The sequence below is a fragment of the Anastrepha obliqua genome, chromosome 3 (genome assembly GCF_027943255.1).
Source record: "Anastrepha obliqua isolate idAnaObli1 chromosome 3, idAnaObli1_1.0, whole genome shotgun sequence".
Classification (NCBI taxonomy): Eukaryota; Metazoa; Arthropoda; class Insecta; order Diptera; family Tephritidae; genus Anastrepha; species Anastrepha obliqua.
In genome coordinates this window covers 73,062,035-73,080,550 of record NC_072894.1, presented here as the reverse complement: position 1 = coordinate 73,080,550, position 18,516 = coordinate 73,062,035, and the positions used below count along the sequence as shown (strand labels likewise).

Genomic DNA, 18,516 nt, shown 5'->3' with positions numbered 1-18,516 from the left:
GCTTTGGGAAGACGCTACCTTCCTTAATTAATTCGCCTTATTTTCATATCACCTTTAGTATATTCGCCGTGGATTTTACTATGCAATTGTAAGATTTCCGTCTGGCAGTTCCTCATAAATGCAATCGTGTATAGTTGAATAACACGCATGTGGCGTTTGGTCGCGTTTTTTGTCGGAAACAAAAGAAGAAAATATACTGGGAGCAAAACACGCAGCGGTTGAGCTTTTTAATATTTTGCAAATTCACCGAACCGGGTCCTAATTGTCGATACTGAAAACTCAGTGCTTTGTTTAATGGGAGTTTCCGCGGAGGAGTGATATTTAATGAAACGCCGCAAAATTTTTGGCGAGAGAAAATTTTGATAAAACCAGAATTAAGTTTCAATACATTCTGTATTGTACAGGCATATAAATGCTGAAGGTCCCTTCTACGGCAAACAATTTTAATATTAACCAAAATTGAGAAAAGCTTTTATGTTACTATAATTGAATATATTTCAAAAATCTGTGTGTAAATTTCAATTCCGCCACAACTATATCGCATCCATGCCAGTTTCAATTGCGTGTGATCCAGTGCCTAATGTTAGCGCAGTTTTGCGGGAATCTCTTGGCAATGGGTATTCTAGCAACGGCCGGGGTATTTGTAAATCTGGAGGTGTGGGAGACAACTACATTAACGATAACGATGGTTGCTTGCACACAAAATTAGCTGTGGCAGCAAAACGTGTGCTACTGTCGAAAATAGAATACGAGGAAGTTACCAACTATGGTCAATCTGTATTAGGCGCACTAAAATCAAAATATGATGTTCTAAAAGCTACTGCAGCTAATAAAACTTTAAGTTATGATTACCTTTCACTTGCGAAATGTACAACAAATACAGATAAAAATGGTAAGTACATTTTATATGGCAAAGCAAATATTTAAATTGACTCAAATTTTATTTATAAAGAATTAAAAAGGCTCAGTCATCTATCTTGCCCACTGGATGTTTTTATTATTATATATTCATTCAGGCTAAGGATTCAGGATCCGGCTCAGTGGCTTCACTTTCGTGGGATTGTTTACAACAGCATTAAAAGTTGTGGATTAAATAAAAAAAATCCATATATTCTAAAGCTTCAACTAGTAAAAAATGCCAGATTTAATTACATTCAATTTTATCTTGGCGTACATATCGATTAAATAAATGGTTAACACGCCTTTTATTTAAACACAAATGTTATTTTTATACCGCTTTTGCATGACTTTAATCGAAATTACAACGATTGCAGTTGTTAGCTCCTCCTCAACTGTAAACTTTCGTCGACATTACATCGACTATTTAGCTTAAATTTTAATGTTTTTATTTTGGTAATAGCATATTTCAATAGAGCTGCTAAAGCGTCAGTCTTTGAATTAATGAACATAAATCCATTAATACTAGTTTGTTGGTAGCAAAAATAATTTGTCTCTATTATACAGTTTATTCGAGTATAACTGATACTGATATATATATATTTTCTCCATAAAATAGACTCTGGTGGAAATTTGGGTCTTTCGAATAATGTTTGCAATGCCAGTGCATCAACTTCTAAGCGGCACAATCCAAACGAGCTTCCACAACCAAAGCGAGTGCTGTACCAACGAGAAAATGTAATAATTGGATGGAAAAATTCAGTACGAAAATGGCAAGTTGGAGTTGGTATGATGAACGTTGGTAATACGTGCTACTTGAACTCGACATTACAAGCACTCTTTCACGTACCTTCAATGGCGAATTGGCTAATGTCTGAAGGTAAACATGTGGAAGAGTGTGAATCGCCGGATAATTGTATAATTTGTGCAATGATTAAAACATTAGACGCGTCACAAAGCAATCAGTCAGCAATTCGACCATATCTAGTTTACTCCAAACTAAAATTTATTTGTAAACATCTACTTATGGGTCGACAAGAGGACGCTCATGAATTTCTTAGATATTTGGTTGAAGCAATGGAGAAGTCTTACCTCACGCGCTATCGTAACTACAAAGAGTTAGATCAGTATAGTAAGGAAACCACACCGCTTAATCAAATCCTTGGTGGCTATTTAAAATCAGCAGTCAGGTGTTTGGCGTGTGGACATGTATCAGTAACTTTTCAGCATTTCCAAGATTTACTATTAGATATTAGAAAAGCAGATACAGTTGAAGAGGCTTTAGAAGGTTATTTTTCAAGAGAACGACTCGAAGACATGGGATACAAATGCGAATCGTGCAAAAAGAAGGTATGTAAAATGTATGATAATTATATACTAATACTGCTAATAGTTTCAATTGACACGAAAGAGTAAAACTGTGATTAGTATTTATATGTACAATAAATCCAACAGAAAAATGGTAAATCAGAATTCTTGAAGAATGTTCTCCATTCGGTTGACGGTACAGTAACTGCTTCTTCAAATTACTTTAGATTCTGAATGAACAACTAATATCTTTGATATAAATATATATTCGTTTACGCGTTGAATACTAAAATAAGGCTCTAGACGCACAAAAATGTGAGTCTAATATAGGTATCTTAATTTGTCTTTACCAAAGAAGGGATCTTCTGATTATTTTGAAAAGTTTTTAAATGGAAGAAATGCATTTGAACGTTTGCCATTCCATGAAAGAAACACATTTTCAATAATTTTGATGTTTGATGCTCCAACTTACGATCTTTTGATTATGGTTTGATTTTCTATATTCTAGGACAAAATGTTTGTATAAATAGTTCGGTAACGAATTTGAGCAAATGTGTTTTGCTTTGATGTCATTATCAAAAGTTTAAGCTAACTATTTGTGTGTATGTAAGAAGATATACATACATACAGTGAGTCAAAAAAGTATTGGTACAATCAAAGTTCTCAGTGCCATATCTTCTAATGAAAGTATAAAAAAAATAGAACACGATATTTTCTAAATGTATTTATTTATTACGTATCTGAACAAAAAAAAGTTAATATCGACATAGGTTTACAAGCTAAACCTTGGAAGGTAAAATAAGGCACAGATTCACATCACAAAAGTATTGGCACATTCTTTATGTTAGCTTATGCTTTTGGTGTCGTAATGGTAAACTCCCGTTATTTTCACTCTTGCTTTTGACGCGATAACGTCTTATAATTCGATGTAGCCGGCTGCATGCACCAAAAAATGCGGCGTGACATTGCTCATACAGCGTTACCTTGCTCATGCGGCGTTATCTTACTCTTGCGGCGTTACCTTGCTTGAACTGCAAGGGAGAGCGCGGAACGAATGACAAAGAGGCACAATCGGCCCCCGCGTTCGGCAACGTTCGACATCTGGCTCTCTCCTACTTGAGTGACCATATATATGTATGTATGTTTGTATATGCGCATATTTATATAAATTCACATACAGTGCACTCGCGGTAACTCAAATAGCCGCTAAGTCGAACGACGTGCTAACTCGAACACATTTTTTCCCTATTGACTTCTTTGTAACTCGAACAATAAAAAAGCGCTATAACTCGAACAAAAAAACAAATTTATTTGTACACACATTCTTTTCAAACATGTACATTTTGTACATAGATACATATGTAATAGTATATGTATATAAATTATATGTATACTAGTGTATTGTCCATATGAATATTTCGGCGTTAATATCCCGTTAGTTTTCTGGGAACAACATCTTGCATTGACCAAATTGCTTTAAATTTGTCATTTGTAGTGTATCAGTGCACGTGAGTAATGGATCGTAAAAGGTTGAAGTGTTTAACATTAAAAGAGAGGGCTGAAGTCCTTAACAAAATTAAACGTGGACGTAGTGTTACTTCTCTAGCGAAGGAATATGAGGTAGCCAAGTCCACCATAAGTCTTATAAAAAAGAAAGATAAGGCAATTTATGGCTTGCACTAACGCTACCGGCAACCATAAGCTTAAACTTCTCGTTATTGACAAAGCAAGAAATCCTCGTGTTTTCAAAAATTTTAACTGTCCGGTGGAGTACAAAAATTCCAAATCAGCCTGGATGACTTCGGCGATTTTCAAAGACTGGTTTCATAATTCGTTCGTGCCGCAGATAAAATCCAGATTCATTAAAACAATTTTTTTAACCAAGTTGAATGACTTTAATATTTAGGTAAGAAAATATTTGAAAGATGGGGGACTACCTGAGAAGGCTCTTCTTCTAATTGATAATGCCCCATCACATCCCAACGAAATCGAATTAAAGTCCGAGGATGGTTTAATTTTAACTATGTTTATGCCGCCGAATGCGACACCATTGATCCAGCCAATGGACCAAAATGTAATTCGTATAACGAAACTATACTACAGAAATTTTCTACTGGCTTCCATTTTCAACAATCGATCGATATCGATGACTGTTTTTTTAACATAGCACACTCAATTGATAAGTCGAACAAATTCGATAAATCGAACAGCGCCTGTTTTAATTAGTTCGAGTTATCGCGAGTGCACTGTATTTGTATTTGCATATGCCTTCTTCCTGTGTGCATGGTAATGAACCATTTCTCTATGAGGATTATTAATTTGATTTACTTGAAGAATTTAAAATAAAACCGATTGTATCATCATCATCCTTACCGAATTTATAATATGACCTTACCGAATTTATGAAATGACGACTAGTTGTTAATAATACCTGTTGTTTTAATGTTTTTATTATTAATTTATTATTATACATATATGAAGGAAAAAATGTAGTTTACATTAGCTTACATTTGCTTGCGTAGAGAATGGATTCGTACATTTGTTATGCCCATATGATTTGTATGCATCTTTATATATAGGTTTGTTCTTTTTGTTCGAAAATTGCGCAAAATTGTATGTATGCATGTTTATATGTATTGGCATAGGACATATGTATATAAGACTATGAAAGTTGCACCAAAGTTTTTATATGTATGCATGTTTATATACATATATTAGTATACAACATATCTTATAAGGCATGTGGTAAATATGTATTACCATACATTTTTTTCTTTCATATATAATAATAAATTAATAATAAAAACATTAAAACAAAGCTGATTGGATTCACTGATAACGCCTTCGCCGCTCTTTCCATTCGCACCGTATTCCGCAAAGTGATCACTGCTGCTGCGACTGGCTTCATTCCTACTGGAAGACTTAAGGGCATTCGTTCTAATTTTCCCGCGGAATCAGCCACTTGGCACCTACGATCCCGGGGGCTGCCGAATAAAGGATCTCAATTTGGAGATTCGGCAACTGGTAAATCAACACCAGCGGAGTATCTACGAGATAACTTAAATACCTTTGAAATATGGGGTAGAATTGCGATTGCTTTGAGTTCTCTTTCGGTTTTGGGGATGGGTAACATTGTCGCGCCTTTCCAACATTTTGAGAAATCGGATGTGGTTAGTATAGTGTTTCCACGACAGTCGGTTCAACGTTACCGAAACGACCCGGACTTATATCCGGCCAAGGACTGTCACTCCAGCAGCATCCACCGTATGTAAGTATGGGGAATGTTTATGCTGCTACAAAAAAGTATAGTGTTAAGCAGAATCGTGGAGGTAGAATCGGCAAAACAGCTTTTATTCAGTATTCAATCAACCAAATGTTACATATAAAACTCACTACAGTGTTTCCAAATGCGATGTATGTCCATATATAAGTTTGAAACCGTCTTTTGACAATTTTTTGCTTAACTTTTTACAGGACCCAATTTTAATTAACAAAACTAATTTAAACTAATTTTTCTTCAATATTTAGGTCTCTGCAACTAAACAGTTTTCATTAGAGCGCGCTCCGATTGTGCTCTGTATACAGCTAAAGCGCTTTTCTGTAATGGGGACCAAACTAAACAAACAAATCACAATCAAACCTCGAATCGACTTATCCAAATTTGCTACTCGGAAAGACACCGGCGAACAGTTAACGTATAAATTAGTTGCGATGGTAACCCATTTGGGGGCTTCCCAACATTGCGGGCATTATACTGCTATAGGCTTGACCGAATCCGGTTCGTATTATAATTACGATGATAGTTACGTACGCCCTGTATCTGTACAGAACGTTTGCAATACCAACGCTTATATTATCTTTTATGAAATTGAGAAGTCCCAACGATCGATTAGTAGTACTGAATTAAGCATCACTGACGCTGTAAAAGAAAATACTATAAAACAAAACGGATATATGAAAACGGAGAATGCTTACCCAAATGAGATAAGTAGTTCAAGTAACTCGCAACATAGGCTGGATAGTAATATACTAATATCATCGCATTACATCAACAAACCGTCCACGAGTAATGGTTCCATATCTAATAAATTCTGTTCGAACCGTCAGATACATTTTAAAAACCAAAATAATAGTACACCATTAAAATCGAATGCTATATCATCAACAACTAAATTAGCATTAAATCAGGAAAATAGAAATAATATTCAAACTTCAGTTGAAAGGGACAATGATAAAAAATTTGATCACACAAACAACGGATTTAGAGAAACATCGAACAAATTAAACCCATCTACTAATGAAAATCAAGTATCTTCTTCTATCGAAGCAAAACGTAACAAGTGTGCAGAATTTATGCCGTTGCACAAAGCAAGTGCAACTCTTCCTAGTATGCCAACTCTGTCCGACACTCAAAATCAAAGTGTGATTCAACCTGCCAAGCACTCTTCACCGCCAACAGTCAATCCTTTGAAGAGTCTTGTACCGTATGAATCTGAAACTGATGAAGAATCGACGGTATCAGAAATAAAAGACACAGAAGAGACTAATAAGAAAAAGAAAGAATTAAAAAATGCTGTCAAACGTCCCTTAGATACCCCCATACGAAATTGCATTTCAGAAAATGCCAGTAAAGCTAAGAAACTTGCTATTATGGGTGAAGAAGACTGTAGCTCCATTAATGGTTCTAAGCAATCGACTACTTACAAAAATGATTTTACCAATGAAATATTCACTTCAAGCTCTACCGAGCCAACTAAAAGCAAATTACAAAAATTTGGAAATAGCCAAGAAATATTCAACACGAACAAGTTGGACGAATCAAATTTGAATCGATCAAAGATTAAGCATAAAGTTGATATTATCGATGGGATTTTCAATCAGAACAAATATGATGATAATAATGCAGATAAAGGTCCAAATGAAAATTTTATAAGTACGTCACATAATGAAGAAGAATGTGATGACTATTTAGCTTCAGTAAGTGTGTCTCGACCACCTTTCATACGCTCACATTCTACCCCGCCATCACCGCCAGTTATCAAGACCAAGACAGGATTGTGGCAAGTTACCACATTGCAGCCGGTGACGGCGTGTATCAGTCCGCCAGAGAAAATGGCCAAAAATCCCAAGAATCCTTTCGCCAAAAAATCAGTAGATACATTTAATAAACGCCCAAAATCTAACGCGGAAGGGAAATCTAATAAGGCAAGTTTTACAGGCAATGGGTATAGATGCAACAATACAAATGATAATTCTGTATCAAGTTTAATGAAGCAATCCCATCGCGGTTACGGTGTCCCCGTACTTTCTTGGAAGGGAGAGCAAACAAAATTATCAAAAGAGGTAAGTAATTATTTCATTATTGTATTCATTTAAAAGATAACTTCTTACAGTCAGTTAGAATTTATTTTTTTGGATTTTTGTGGGCCGGAAGATGATTAATGGAAGCCAAATAAATTGGGTGCGACTGTTCATTACAGACGTCTATCCCAAGAATAAACTCCCACATACACAACTAGAATATATATATTGTATATATATAATATGCTGTTCACTAGACAATATATAATATATGTATATACCTACAATTTCAAGCCGACTCCGAACGGCAGATATTTTTATGCGGAGCTTTTTCATGGCAGAAATACACTCGGAAGTTTGCCATTGCCTGCCAAGGGGCGACCGCTATTAGAAAAATCTTTTTCTTAATTTTGGTGCTTCACCGAGATTCGAACCGACGTTCTCTCTGTGAATTCCGAATGGTAGTCACGCACCAACCCATTCGGCTACGGCGGCCGCCTCACTAGACAATATATATATAGGTATATATATAATATATAATATATTTGCTCTTGGTGTGTGCAATGAAGGCATACTCTGGTCTACAGTGGGATATATGTAAGTTGCCTTGTACCTACTGCAGCCATATCTAGTTTAACCATTTTCGGTGGACAAGAATCGACCTCCACAGCGAATTGCTAGTATTGAAGCGGCCGCATTGGCTTATCTCTGCCACACCATTATGACTGGAACACATAGATACTTAGATAGATTCTTTATGAGGTTTGCACTTCGACCTCATAATCTTTTGTGCCCTCTACTCATCACAGTACTTCATCCAAACCCAGTTCCCTTATTAAAGTCGGGATAGAGCTGGGTTGGATTCAGCGTATGTGCCCTTCTTCTAGCTGCAATTGGCCAAGATGTCTCAACCTTCTCCGCGTTATAGCGGAGCTACAACAACAATAACCAGTAAAATGTGTACTAATTTTCATTGAAATATATTAATTTTTGCTAAATTCGTCGTGTGACATAAATAGTTAAATCAACTCCTCACTGAACCTTTGGTAAAGGGTAATCACCTTAAAGGTATTGGATTTTAAATTGATATTAAACAAGGAAAATTCAAATTGATTGGGCAATCTTCATTAGTTTTGTGTAGAACAATTAATGACATTTTGTTTTTAAAGTTAATCCCTTTCAAATGTTAGCCGCAACTGCGTAATTCGGCCATCCGTAAACACCAATTTTAAATGATTCGCTGGAGGACTTATGTCGGTATCTCTGTGGTCCATCGGTGGAGATAAAATGCTCACCGAAACGACGACGCAGTAAATCCATTGTGGCACGGGCTCTGTAGCAAGTAGAGTCGTCTTGTTGAAACCAAATGTTGTGGAGATCACGGGCTACAATTTTCGGCATTAAAAAGTCGGTTATCATGGCACGATAGCGTTCGCCATGCCCTGTTACATTGGCGGCGTAGTCATTAAGCCAAACATGGCCCTTATCAGTAGGACAGTTATATACACCACAGAGCGTTGTTTTTCGTAATACAATTGCACGATTTGTAAACGTTGTTGAGGCGTAAGTCTTTCCATATTGAAATGTCATTGAATACTAAAAAAAATTTTGTTTTAGTACAAAAGAACACGGCTAATGAATAATATTTGGATGAAAGACTTATACAATGTTATACAAATTTAAAACCCAGTAATATGACTTTAATTACATTTAAAAGTTTAGTTTCTAAAGTTTGACTTTTTAAATAAACTATAATTTAATTAAATAAACGTTTACGTTATTACGTTATTTTTCTTCAAAAGGTTGCATCTGATGCTCATCAACAACGGCAGCACGACTGGCAAGAAGATGAAGATGCCGAAATAGATCGTGGACGACAGAAAAAAGTTAAAAGCAAAGAAACATCTTCTCAATCAGACAGCCGAATCCCGGGCTATAATCCATTTCAGGAAATAGACAATCAACGGCAATGGAGAGTTGGTGGTGGGTCTAATAGGCCTTATAGCGGATATGTGCGTCATCAATTTCAACGAAACAAATTTAAATTTCAACGCTTCAACCCAAAATTCCAGCGAATGACTGCAGTTTCGTATATGCGGAACAACCACAGATTAAATAATGGTTATGTCCGTCGGAATTCATAACATTGCAATAAAAGCATATACCTAACTATAAATATTCATTATTTTTCCATATAACTTAAGTGGCTGCACGAGTAAAATAGTTAAATAGATACATAAGCTGAAATTATCTATTGACAGAGACGCAGTAAAACATATTTATTAAGTAAACATAAGGAACCAACAAGGCACACAGTGCAGAGTATATAATACATGTATAGTATAAGTATGAATGTATGTAATAGTGTAAGGAAAAATTGCATTAATTACTTAAAGCGTAATAATTGTGTTCTGATTTCGTAAAATTATTGCATACTAGAATACTGTAACACCATTTCGGATTCCCATCAATAGTTTTGCTTCATGTTGAACAGTAGTAGTAATTTACATCTAATAACCGAAGTTTGCAAGTTTCACCTGAACTGGTGAAAGAAAGACTTTAAATAAATGTACTTGTACCATAGATCAATAAAATACTTTTTTAAGGTTTCGATTAAATTAAAAACTCAAATAATATTGAATAAATATACTTTGTAAAAGTAATTATAAGCTATTTTTCAAAGAAATTTTCCCAGAAGTACCCGGCTGTTTGTTGTTGTTGTTAACAGCATACGAGTACCCGGCTGATATGCTTTACCTACCCATTATTTATGGCAGCAGTGCGGAATGTAAATTTTCAAGACCACATTTCTCATTCAGTGTATGAACAATATATTCTTACAGACTTTGAGAGTGCAAAAAAGTAGTAATTAGACTGGATACATAAGAAAACTGAATTTAAAATATCACAAAAACTACTTTGACAGTGAAGAATCAAGATCGATAGATTTAGAGATTTACTTGATCTCTGGAAAGGTGAACATTCTAAGTGTAATCTCCTTTATCATTTAAAATGTATGGGAAGCCGGAGGTTCTTTGAGGAATACCCAAATTAATATGTTCCAAAAGGCGAGTATAATCAACGGTTTTTTGATGATGCTAATCGCAAAGGTAAAGCCAAGGACTTTTTCTTTCTAACGATTTAAGATTATTCGTCAATGAGCTACTATTATAGGTAAGTAAAGGGCCAGAGAATCACAAATAACTTAATCGTAGCTCTTTTAAATTGATAGAACGGGCGCCTAAGCAGCATACTCCAAATTGGAGCGAAACTTTGAAGTACAACAATTTGACTATTCCCCCGACAAAACCTAGCACAGCGTATGATATTATCACTATAAAAATAAAATGGCTGGCTATTTAAGGACAGCTTGTAATAAAAAATAACAGAAATCCTTAATTTATGCTATGAAGCGTGGACCTAGAAATGCAATACGAGGTAACGTTAAATATTGATAGATTCAGAAAAAGTAACATGAACACATTTGGGCGCGATATTATGCACCGAGAGTTTAGATTAGAGCATCTAGCTCATATCATGTCATGTCGTTACGTTTTCGGCGATAACAAAAAAATGGATAAAGAGGGGGAAGAACTAACGCGTTTGTAAACAAAACAGAGTAGTATGAATGAATTAAGAGATGCGTTCGGATTTTTAGGTCAATCGGTTGAATCTGTTTAAGCATCATGTGGTGGACACTGAAAAATGTAACAGATAACGGCGAAGGACTGTCACTTTAGCAGCATTCCCCATATATGTATGTTGCTGCCACAAAAACAACAAGCCCTCAGCGCTCTCTGCATTATTTTCAAAAACAATAATCTTAAAATATTCCTAAAAGTATATACTTTAAAATAAAAAAAAAATCAAGTTCAGGGTGGTTTACCCCTAAAAAAGCTATGAAAAACATTTATTTTATCAAACAAATTATTTCTATTTTGTTTTATTTTACGAAATAACAAAACAAACTATTTTCGTTCTCCACGACTAGTGGAATGCCCTCGCTTGAATTGACTTGACTTTCTTTTATTCCCAGACGCACCTTTGCTACTGAATCCTCTATTAAATGACTTTTTGCCATGTCTACTGCTTTTTTGTTGTTTTTTCTTTTCAATACGTTCTTTTTGTTTGAACACCTTGCTTTTTTTAAATTCTTTTAAAGCTTTCTTTTTCTTTAATTTGTTTAACATTTTTGTATTTCCAACTTTGCCAAGCTCTGGCAATGAATTATCTTCCTGCCTTGATTTGTTTTTAATTTCTTTCTTTTTTACCGCTCCACCAACATTATAATCCATTCCTGGAATGGAATCAATATATGACTCCTTATCAGACGCTTCGCTTGCGCAAGAATCTTTATCACTGTCCTCGTCCAAATTCTTTTGAGGGTTTCCTGTTACTAATTCGATGACATTTATTTTCACTTCATCGTCTTCGTAATCCTTTTCAAGGCACTTTTGCTCCAATTCGGGATCTAAAGAAAGCGGTTGAAAGGTTTTCTTCATATGTGCCATACAATTTTTGAGATCATTTCTGATCCTTTTCCGCTCTTTTTTAATATTTTGTTCAAGTTCCTCCTTAGCACGAGCCCGACGTTCATTTTTGCGCTTTCGAAATCCAGACAAAAAGTTCCTGCAACAAATAGTTCAATTGTTACTTCAAACCATCTATTAAACTTTTTAACAATATTTACTTTCTTTTCTCTGGATCAAACACAATTTCTTTTTTCCTCATTTTACCATGCTTATTAAGAATTGAAGCAATAAGAGAAGTGACAAATATAATTTGACTTCAAATATCGATAAATATTATATACGCTTAATATGTGCGAAAAATGTCGATAAAACTTATCAAGTATGTAATATTATGTTCACATATGCGAGATTTTCGAAAGTGCTTGCAAAATTAATCCACTCTCTCACGCAGTCAGACTTAAAAATAATTAAATTTGCTGTTAAGCCTGCAATACATATGTATGTAAAATTCGTTGTTATATTTTATAATAAAAATAATATTCCAACAATATAGTGGATATTATTTTATTAAAAGGATCACTACTAAGCTTTTTACCTTGGATGCGCCCATTTCCGTCCACTTTTTTTATGTTTCACCTCAACTTCTCAATGCTAATAGAAAAATTATTGAAAACATTCGAAAACACAGAGTTGCACAACAAAAGTTAAATAATGTGTAATGTTTGGTAATAGGGAAGTGAATTACGATTTACAGAGCGAATTACGTGCCGCGGAAACATAGCATAAGGTATTCAAGACATTTTGTTCTAGATGTCTCAATTATACTATTTGGACCTTGACGGTTTGGAAAATCTGGCAAGACACATTTGCTCGATACTCCCTCAGTAATCTCCGATTTCTTCAAAGAGTAGAAATTTTGATGGGTAAAATACCTCAAAGAAAGGCGATTTATCAAAACCCACTCCAGCAATGATAGCGTGGGCGTATAAGCGAAATAATTAGTTTCAAAATAAAAAAAACACTGGAATGCAAGTATTTAACAAGTTTAATTGAATAAATCGATTCACGGAGATCTCACTCAATTAATTTGAAATCTGAGATTTTACATTATTTAAATGAAATACATATATTAAGATATTTTTTTAATTTAAATTCTTAGTCGAGCATTGTTTTTTAATTTTTCCTTAATATTCAACAGAACACAAAAAAGCAAGCATTTATGGTACGAATTCCGTCATAACCATTAGCTGTTCATCCGTTTCCGTTTTCATTCACGTAATTAGTCGTAACCTTATCTTTCTCAACCAAACAATTCTAATTTTTATAGCAATTTAGTTTTACTTACACAAGAGCATACCGAACATAAAAATTAATTCAATTATGGTTGATATAACATAGATTAATTCTAATTAAATAAAAGTAGATAGATGTGAAAACGATTTGCCATGAGAGACAATTCTCCGTCAGATACCTATCTGGTATGGAGTAGAAATTAAAATAACATATAGTATGTATAATTTATTCAAGTCAATTATTTTTTATAAAATAAACTTCTTGTATTACTTGGAAAGTATAAAACATTTAAGAACGTACTAGTTGTAAATTAAGATTCATAACAACAGCTTAACTGAATTAATTAGAAATCGAATTATTTTCCTATTTTAATTGCTGTAAAGCGCCATATTCCCTGTTCCATTCAATATATTGAGCTAAATCAACTCTTGAAACACTCGGTCGAACGCTGTGGACCGCAGATTTAAAATCGTCTACATTTACTGGTCTTACCTAAAAATAATTCAACACACAGCGAATATTAACGAAGGAATTAGGAAGTGTAAAACAGAATTTCAAGTAGGTAATGTTTCTAAAATAATGAATTTGCTTTGATCAATGTCAAGAAACAATCCATAAAAATTTTTAAGGGATGATGTTTGAGGACAGATTTTGTTACAAAGTAGCCCTTTCCTGTAAGACAAATTTTGATTACCTTATCTTTTGTTATGTGTGGAATTTGTTCAGCAGGTATTACACGCAAAGGTTCCATAGATGCCTCGCGGCAAAGGATATCCATATCTGCGCCGGAGTAACCAGAAGTTTGATGCCCAATCTCCTCTATATTGCTTTCATCCAAATCGTTAGTGACAGTTCCCAGCAAGTTTTTAAGAATTTGGATTCGTGCTTTTATTTCTGGAAGCGGTATGTATAATCTCCTTGCAAACCGCCTGCGTGCGGCATCATCTAACTCTTGTGGTCTGTTAGTAGCGCCGACAACGAGCACACGATCCTCCTCACTTGTGGAAGCACCATCTAACTGCACTAAGAATTCATTCTAACAAGAAAAGATTTAATTCTGAAATCATATTATAAAGCTATTCAGCTCTATAAAAGGCTGGCATTTTAAAGTTTTATATTTTTAGTTGTTCAAACGAAAAACTGCAAAACAAAAATTCGTGAATTGCATTAACGTGTTAAGCAAATCTAAATTTGCTCAGTTTTTGCTATTTTTCGTTAAATTGGATACTTAAATATTTTTTATATTCGCACGCACTTTTGATCAAGAATACCGAGAATGGTGCTGGACTGACAGTCCTTCGCCGGATATAAATCCAGGTCCTTTAGGTATCGTTCGTGGGAACTTTCCGGTATTGAAAATGGGTGGAATTTGTCAATAACCACAATCGCCTCAAATGTAACAAATATTTAAAAAAAGGCTGATGAGTCTATTATAAGTGCGATATACGACAAGAACAAAATGTGGGAATTGTAGGTGCTGCGGCCATTTCCTGGTAAATGGGTGTAGCTCAATAAGAGCTTAATAAAATTCGCCCGAATTTGGTGTATGGGTTCAGACGCCAGAGGGTTTAATATTGAAATGGAATGAAAAAATATCAGCTTTAGGATAAAAACCACCCCCACTTTTGATACGCCAAGACTAAATTTAATATATAAAGTTCGGTCCGGACCGAATTTAGATTGTCTTATTTGTTTTACTCACTTTCAATTTTCGAGAGCTATCGTGTTCAGATTCAGAGCGTTTAGATAAAAGTGAATCAACTTCATCAATAAACACCACCTGAAAAATTAAAACATTCAATCACTTAGTCAAAAAACTAATTAAATTAAGAACCTACCGATGGTTGATGTACAGCAGCCACAGCAAATAATGCTCTTACCATCTTTTCACTTTCTCCCACCCATTTTGATGTTAAAGAAGAAGCACTTATACTAAAAAATGTGGACTGCGACTGAGAAGCGATGCATTTGCCAATAAGCGTTTTTCCAGTTCCTGGAGGCCCAAACAATAAAATACCACGTGGAGGACGACGTAGTCCTGTAAATATATCTGGTCTAAGAAGTGGATAAACCACAGCTTCTTTGATAATGGATTTGACATAATCCAGACCTGCGATGTCATCCCAATCTAAAAGACGCTCAAAATTATAATAAAAGAAGGTAAAATTTGTAACCATTGTAGTTTAATGTCATACCCATCGGTTTATATTTGTGCATTATTTCACTTTTAATTAGATCCACCATTTTTGGATCTATGTTAATCAATCTTTCGTCTATGACGTCTTGAGATAACTTGATTGGAGGTGAGCAGTTGGTGGGTGGAGATGGGCTTAGTTCTATACAACTGAGGTCAAATGTATTTAAACCAATATTATACATGAAAATCCATACGAGTCTATATAAAGTGTATATAAATCGAATATGAATTGAATAATAAATACCAACCCATCTTTCGCCACAGGCAAGACAAAACCAGACCGCACAGTTCGTCGAGCACCTAACATTTTTCTTGTTATACCGTAATTGAAATAAACTGGCACGCCTGCTTCTTTTGAACTATTTACGTTTCCTTCCTCCAATGAAGGTTTGCTGTAACCTCTATTTTGTTTCTGTAAAATTAATGTAAAATAAGTAAACTCAACCTTTTCATTAGTTTGTTTAGTTGAAATCAAACTTGCTTTCATACCATACAACTTTTTGTTATTAGCATTTCCCGCGCAGTTCGAAACGGAATTTCTTCAGTGGCCGATGTTGAGAAACTTGTTTCTTTACTTTTGAAGAAGTCTCTCTCTGCTTTTTCATTGGTGGTCGCCGTTGATGCCTCAAAATTTCCACAATGTTTAGGTCCGTTACGTCTTTGCAAAAAATGTTCCATATTATTTCTTACAAGTGTACGTGTGTCTACATCGCTGACATTGTCAGTTTCTTCCACTTCGGTTTTAGAAACATGTTTTAAATGTTGTAGGCCATAGACTGTTATTTCCAGACTTTTACAACTTTCGTAAATGCCACGACAAGGGGGTTCAAAATCGCAATCTTCGAATAAATAATTGTCACATTTTTGCACTTTGGACATTTGCAAGTTATCATATTTTTTCAAAAGTAAATTCACAGATTCAATACGTTGCTTCCTGTGCGCGAGTAGACAATTCGAATCCAACCGGGTATAGTGTTGTTCTAACAGTTCATAAGTTTCTGTATTTGGTAATTCGCTGAAAATATGTACATATATGTTTCATTTAAATGAAATATACATATAATACATAAAAAAATTTAAATACGCATACTGAATAGGATTTTCCAACAAAAAGAGTTGTCGTCGCCATGCTGCTGCTTTTTCGTTTGTATTGGCTGTTGTTGATTTCCAAATATTTTCATTAATCACAAATTGTTCAAGAGTTTTAACTTTGTTTTCACACATTTTACTTAATGCACGGTATAATTATACATTTTCAATTACAATTAAATTCAAATGTTACTTCGAAACATGCAAACCAAGACGAATCTAAACAAGGTGATAGCACTAGAGAAAAAACATTTACACAAGGCGAATTGAGTACTGTTGGTGGCGTCTTCCCAAAACCGTAACTTTATTTTTCATGATTTTGACAAATCATACGTGAGGTCCCTTTCGAATACAAAACAAATAAAAGGAGCAAGAATTCCAGTTTCCACGACAGTAGGTTCTACGTTACCGAAACGACCCGAATTTATATCCGGCCAAGGACTGTCACTCCAGCAAAAATTCAGTGAATGGCTTGTCAATATTGGGAATTATGAGATTTCAACTAAACAGACTGATGAAAACGAACTGTCGCGTGTTAAAATGTGAATGCACAAATAAATATAAATGAATGCAGTTTGTTTGCGTTTTTATGCGGAAGGCGCCGTGACAAGAAAGTGTGTTTGTGGGCCTATAATTCCTTGTGTTTCGTTGGTTCTATTGCTTTCGCCTACTCTTCCTCTTCACAAATAAGTAATTAATTCATAATTATTCATAGGGCCTGACGACACAACGAATTCGAAGGATGCATCCTTGTGTTGTTGCTCTATTGAAGTCACCTTCTATGCATTCGCCTTGGTATTACCTGATCGTGAAAAACTTAAGGCGACGAAATTATCATATAAACTGTGCGAACTGAATTGTCGCAGTTTAATTAAGAGATTATGATGTTAATGCATTCACCTCAATTCCAAAAATCTTTTTCACAAACCGTTTATATTTTTATTAGGTATTAAGTAGATATCAAAACGCGTATCTCCATAAAACCAACATAATATTTTAGCAAATTCAAACTTGTATTTTATTATACTAAAAATTTCAGGTTAAACTGCATACCAAACATTTTTCTGGATATTCTAACTAAAAACCATGGTATTAAGATGAAAAGCTTGTGGAAATTTTCTAATTTTTGTGTAAAGTACGAAACTTGGATTTATATGCAGCTATAAATTTTCATGCATGGATATAATTTTAGTTTCCAATGTGCGACAATAATTAAGGATAAACTCCCGAGCCACATGGTGCAGTGAAAAAAAAAAATAAAATACTAGTCTAACGGTTAGACGCGATAGAAGTGAAACCTTCCTTAAAACAAACTGAGAGAGAATGAGACGAAAGCAGCAGTATTGCTATAAAGTTCATATTTTATTTTCATTATTCATCCTCAATGTTTTCAATTTCAACAAATGATACGAGTGACTTATGATAGCTAAAATATGATACAAATGCTTTGGTTTCGATGTTGTCAACATATCTTTGAAATACCGCGTCAATTGTTGTTTTTGATCGTGTTGTCGATTCAGTGCGATTGTTACACATTTTTAAATTGAATGTTGTATTGAGAAAGTCAATTAAAGGAACCGCTGTGTCCAATGCAAAATTTACGTTAAAATCGCCACTTAAAATCATTGGAACTTTATCGTAATCTTTTCTAAGTATCCGCTATACTTCTGGTGTATACTTTATTAAATTTTCGTGAATGAATTCCGTGATGATATTTATTGATTGATTCGGTGAAATATAAATTGCCACAATTAAAACTGTTTTTCCATTGCTCAATCTGGTTTCGCATGCACATATTTCTTCCACTTTAGAGAGCTGAACAGACAGTGATTCTGGTTGATGTGCATTCAGATTTATCTGTGGAGTTACAATACGAGCACCGTCATTTTGATTGTGGTATATTGCAACACCGCTGGAATTGCGGTAAATATTTAAAAATGAAAATATTTACGAATATAA

The 18,516-nt window shown here is 34.6% G+C and overlaps 3 protein-coding genes across 3 annotated transcripts; 1 reads left to right on the top strand and 2 right to left on the bottom strand.

The window, feature by feature from the left end:
• The first annotated feature begins 116 nt into the window (after positions 1–116).
• Positions 117–10,169, top strand: LOC129240461 (ubiquitin carboxyl-terminal hydrolase 36). Its single transcript, XM_054876267.1, has 4 exons — positions 117–892; positions 1,517–2,247; positions 5,734–7,548; positions 9,309–10,169. The coding sequence occupies exons 1-4, from the start codon at positions 547–549 to the stop codon at positions 9,648–9,650; spliced, it is 3,234 nt and encodes a 1,077-aa protein (XP_054732242.1). The 5' UTR covers positions 117–546; the 3' UTR covers positions 9,651–10,169.
• A 1,208-nt stretch (positions 10,170–11,377) lies between these two features.
• LOC129240462 (uncharacterized) lies at positions 11,378–12,307 on the bottom strand. The gene is made up of 2 exons (XM_054876268.1): positions 12,197–12,307; positions 11,378–12,135 (listed from the first exon to the last, which is right to left on the bottom strand). Exons 1-2 carry the CDS (start codon positions 12,235–12,237, stop codon positions 11,475–11,477), a joined length of 702 nt encoding a protein of 233 aa, XP_054732243.1. The 5' UTR covers positions 12,238–12,307; the 3' UTR covers positions 11,378–11,474.
• A 1,169-nt stretch (positions 12,308–13,476) lies between these two features.
• Positions 13,477–16,777, bottom strand: LOC129240216 (fidgetin-like protein 1). The gene is made up of 8 exons (XM_054875864.1): positions 16,559–16,777; positions 15,958–16,483; positions 15,717–15,880; positions 15,467–15,615; positions 15,110–15,399; positions 14,974–15,051; positions 13,966–14,307; positions 13,477–13,763 (listed from the first exon to the last, which is right to left on the bottom strand). The coding sequence occupies exons 1-8, from the start codon at positions 16,690–16,692 to the stop codon at positions 13,635–13,637; spliced, it is 1,812 nt and encodes a 603-aa protein (XP_054731839.1). The 5' UTR covers positions 16,693–16,777; the 3' UTR covers positions 13,477–13,634.
• Positions 16,778–18,516: the final 1,739 nt, after the last annotated feature.

Bases quoted from the DNA above. Each gene is read 5' to 3' on its own strand.
- LOC129240461 (XM_054876267.1), top strand. From the start codon at position 547: ATGCCAGTTTCAATTGCGTGTGATCCAGTGCCTAATGTTAGCGCAGTT. The intron at 893-1,516 runs GTAAGTACATTT...TCCATAAAATAG, and splicing joins AACAAATACAGATAAAAATG to ACTCTGGTGGAAATTTGGGT. The intron at 2,248-5,733 runs GTATGTAAAATG...TTCAATATTTAG, and splicing joins GCGAATCGTGCAAAAAGAAG to GTCTCTGCAACTAAACAGTT.
- LOC129240216 (XM_054875864.1), bottom strand. From the start codon at position 16,692: ATGTGTGAAAACAAAGTTAAAACTCTTGAACAATTTGTGATTAATGAA. The intron at 15,616-15,716 runs GTTGGTATTTAT...ATTTGACCTCAG, and splicing joins TTGCCTGTGGCGAAAGATGG to TTGTATAGAACTAAGCCCAT. The intron at 13,764-13,965 runs GTAATCAAAATT...AATTATTTTTAG, and splicing joins CACACATAACAAAAGATAAG to GTAAGACCAGTAAATGTAGA.
- LOC129240462 (XM_054876268.1), bottom strand. From the start codon at position 12,237: ATGAGGAAAAAAGAAATTGTGTTTGATCCAGAGAAAAGAAA. The intron at 12,136-12,196 runs GTAAATATTGTT...TATTTGTTGCAG, and splicing joins TTTGATCCAGAGAAAAGAAA to GAACTTTTTGTCTGGATTTC.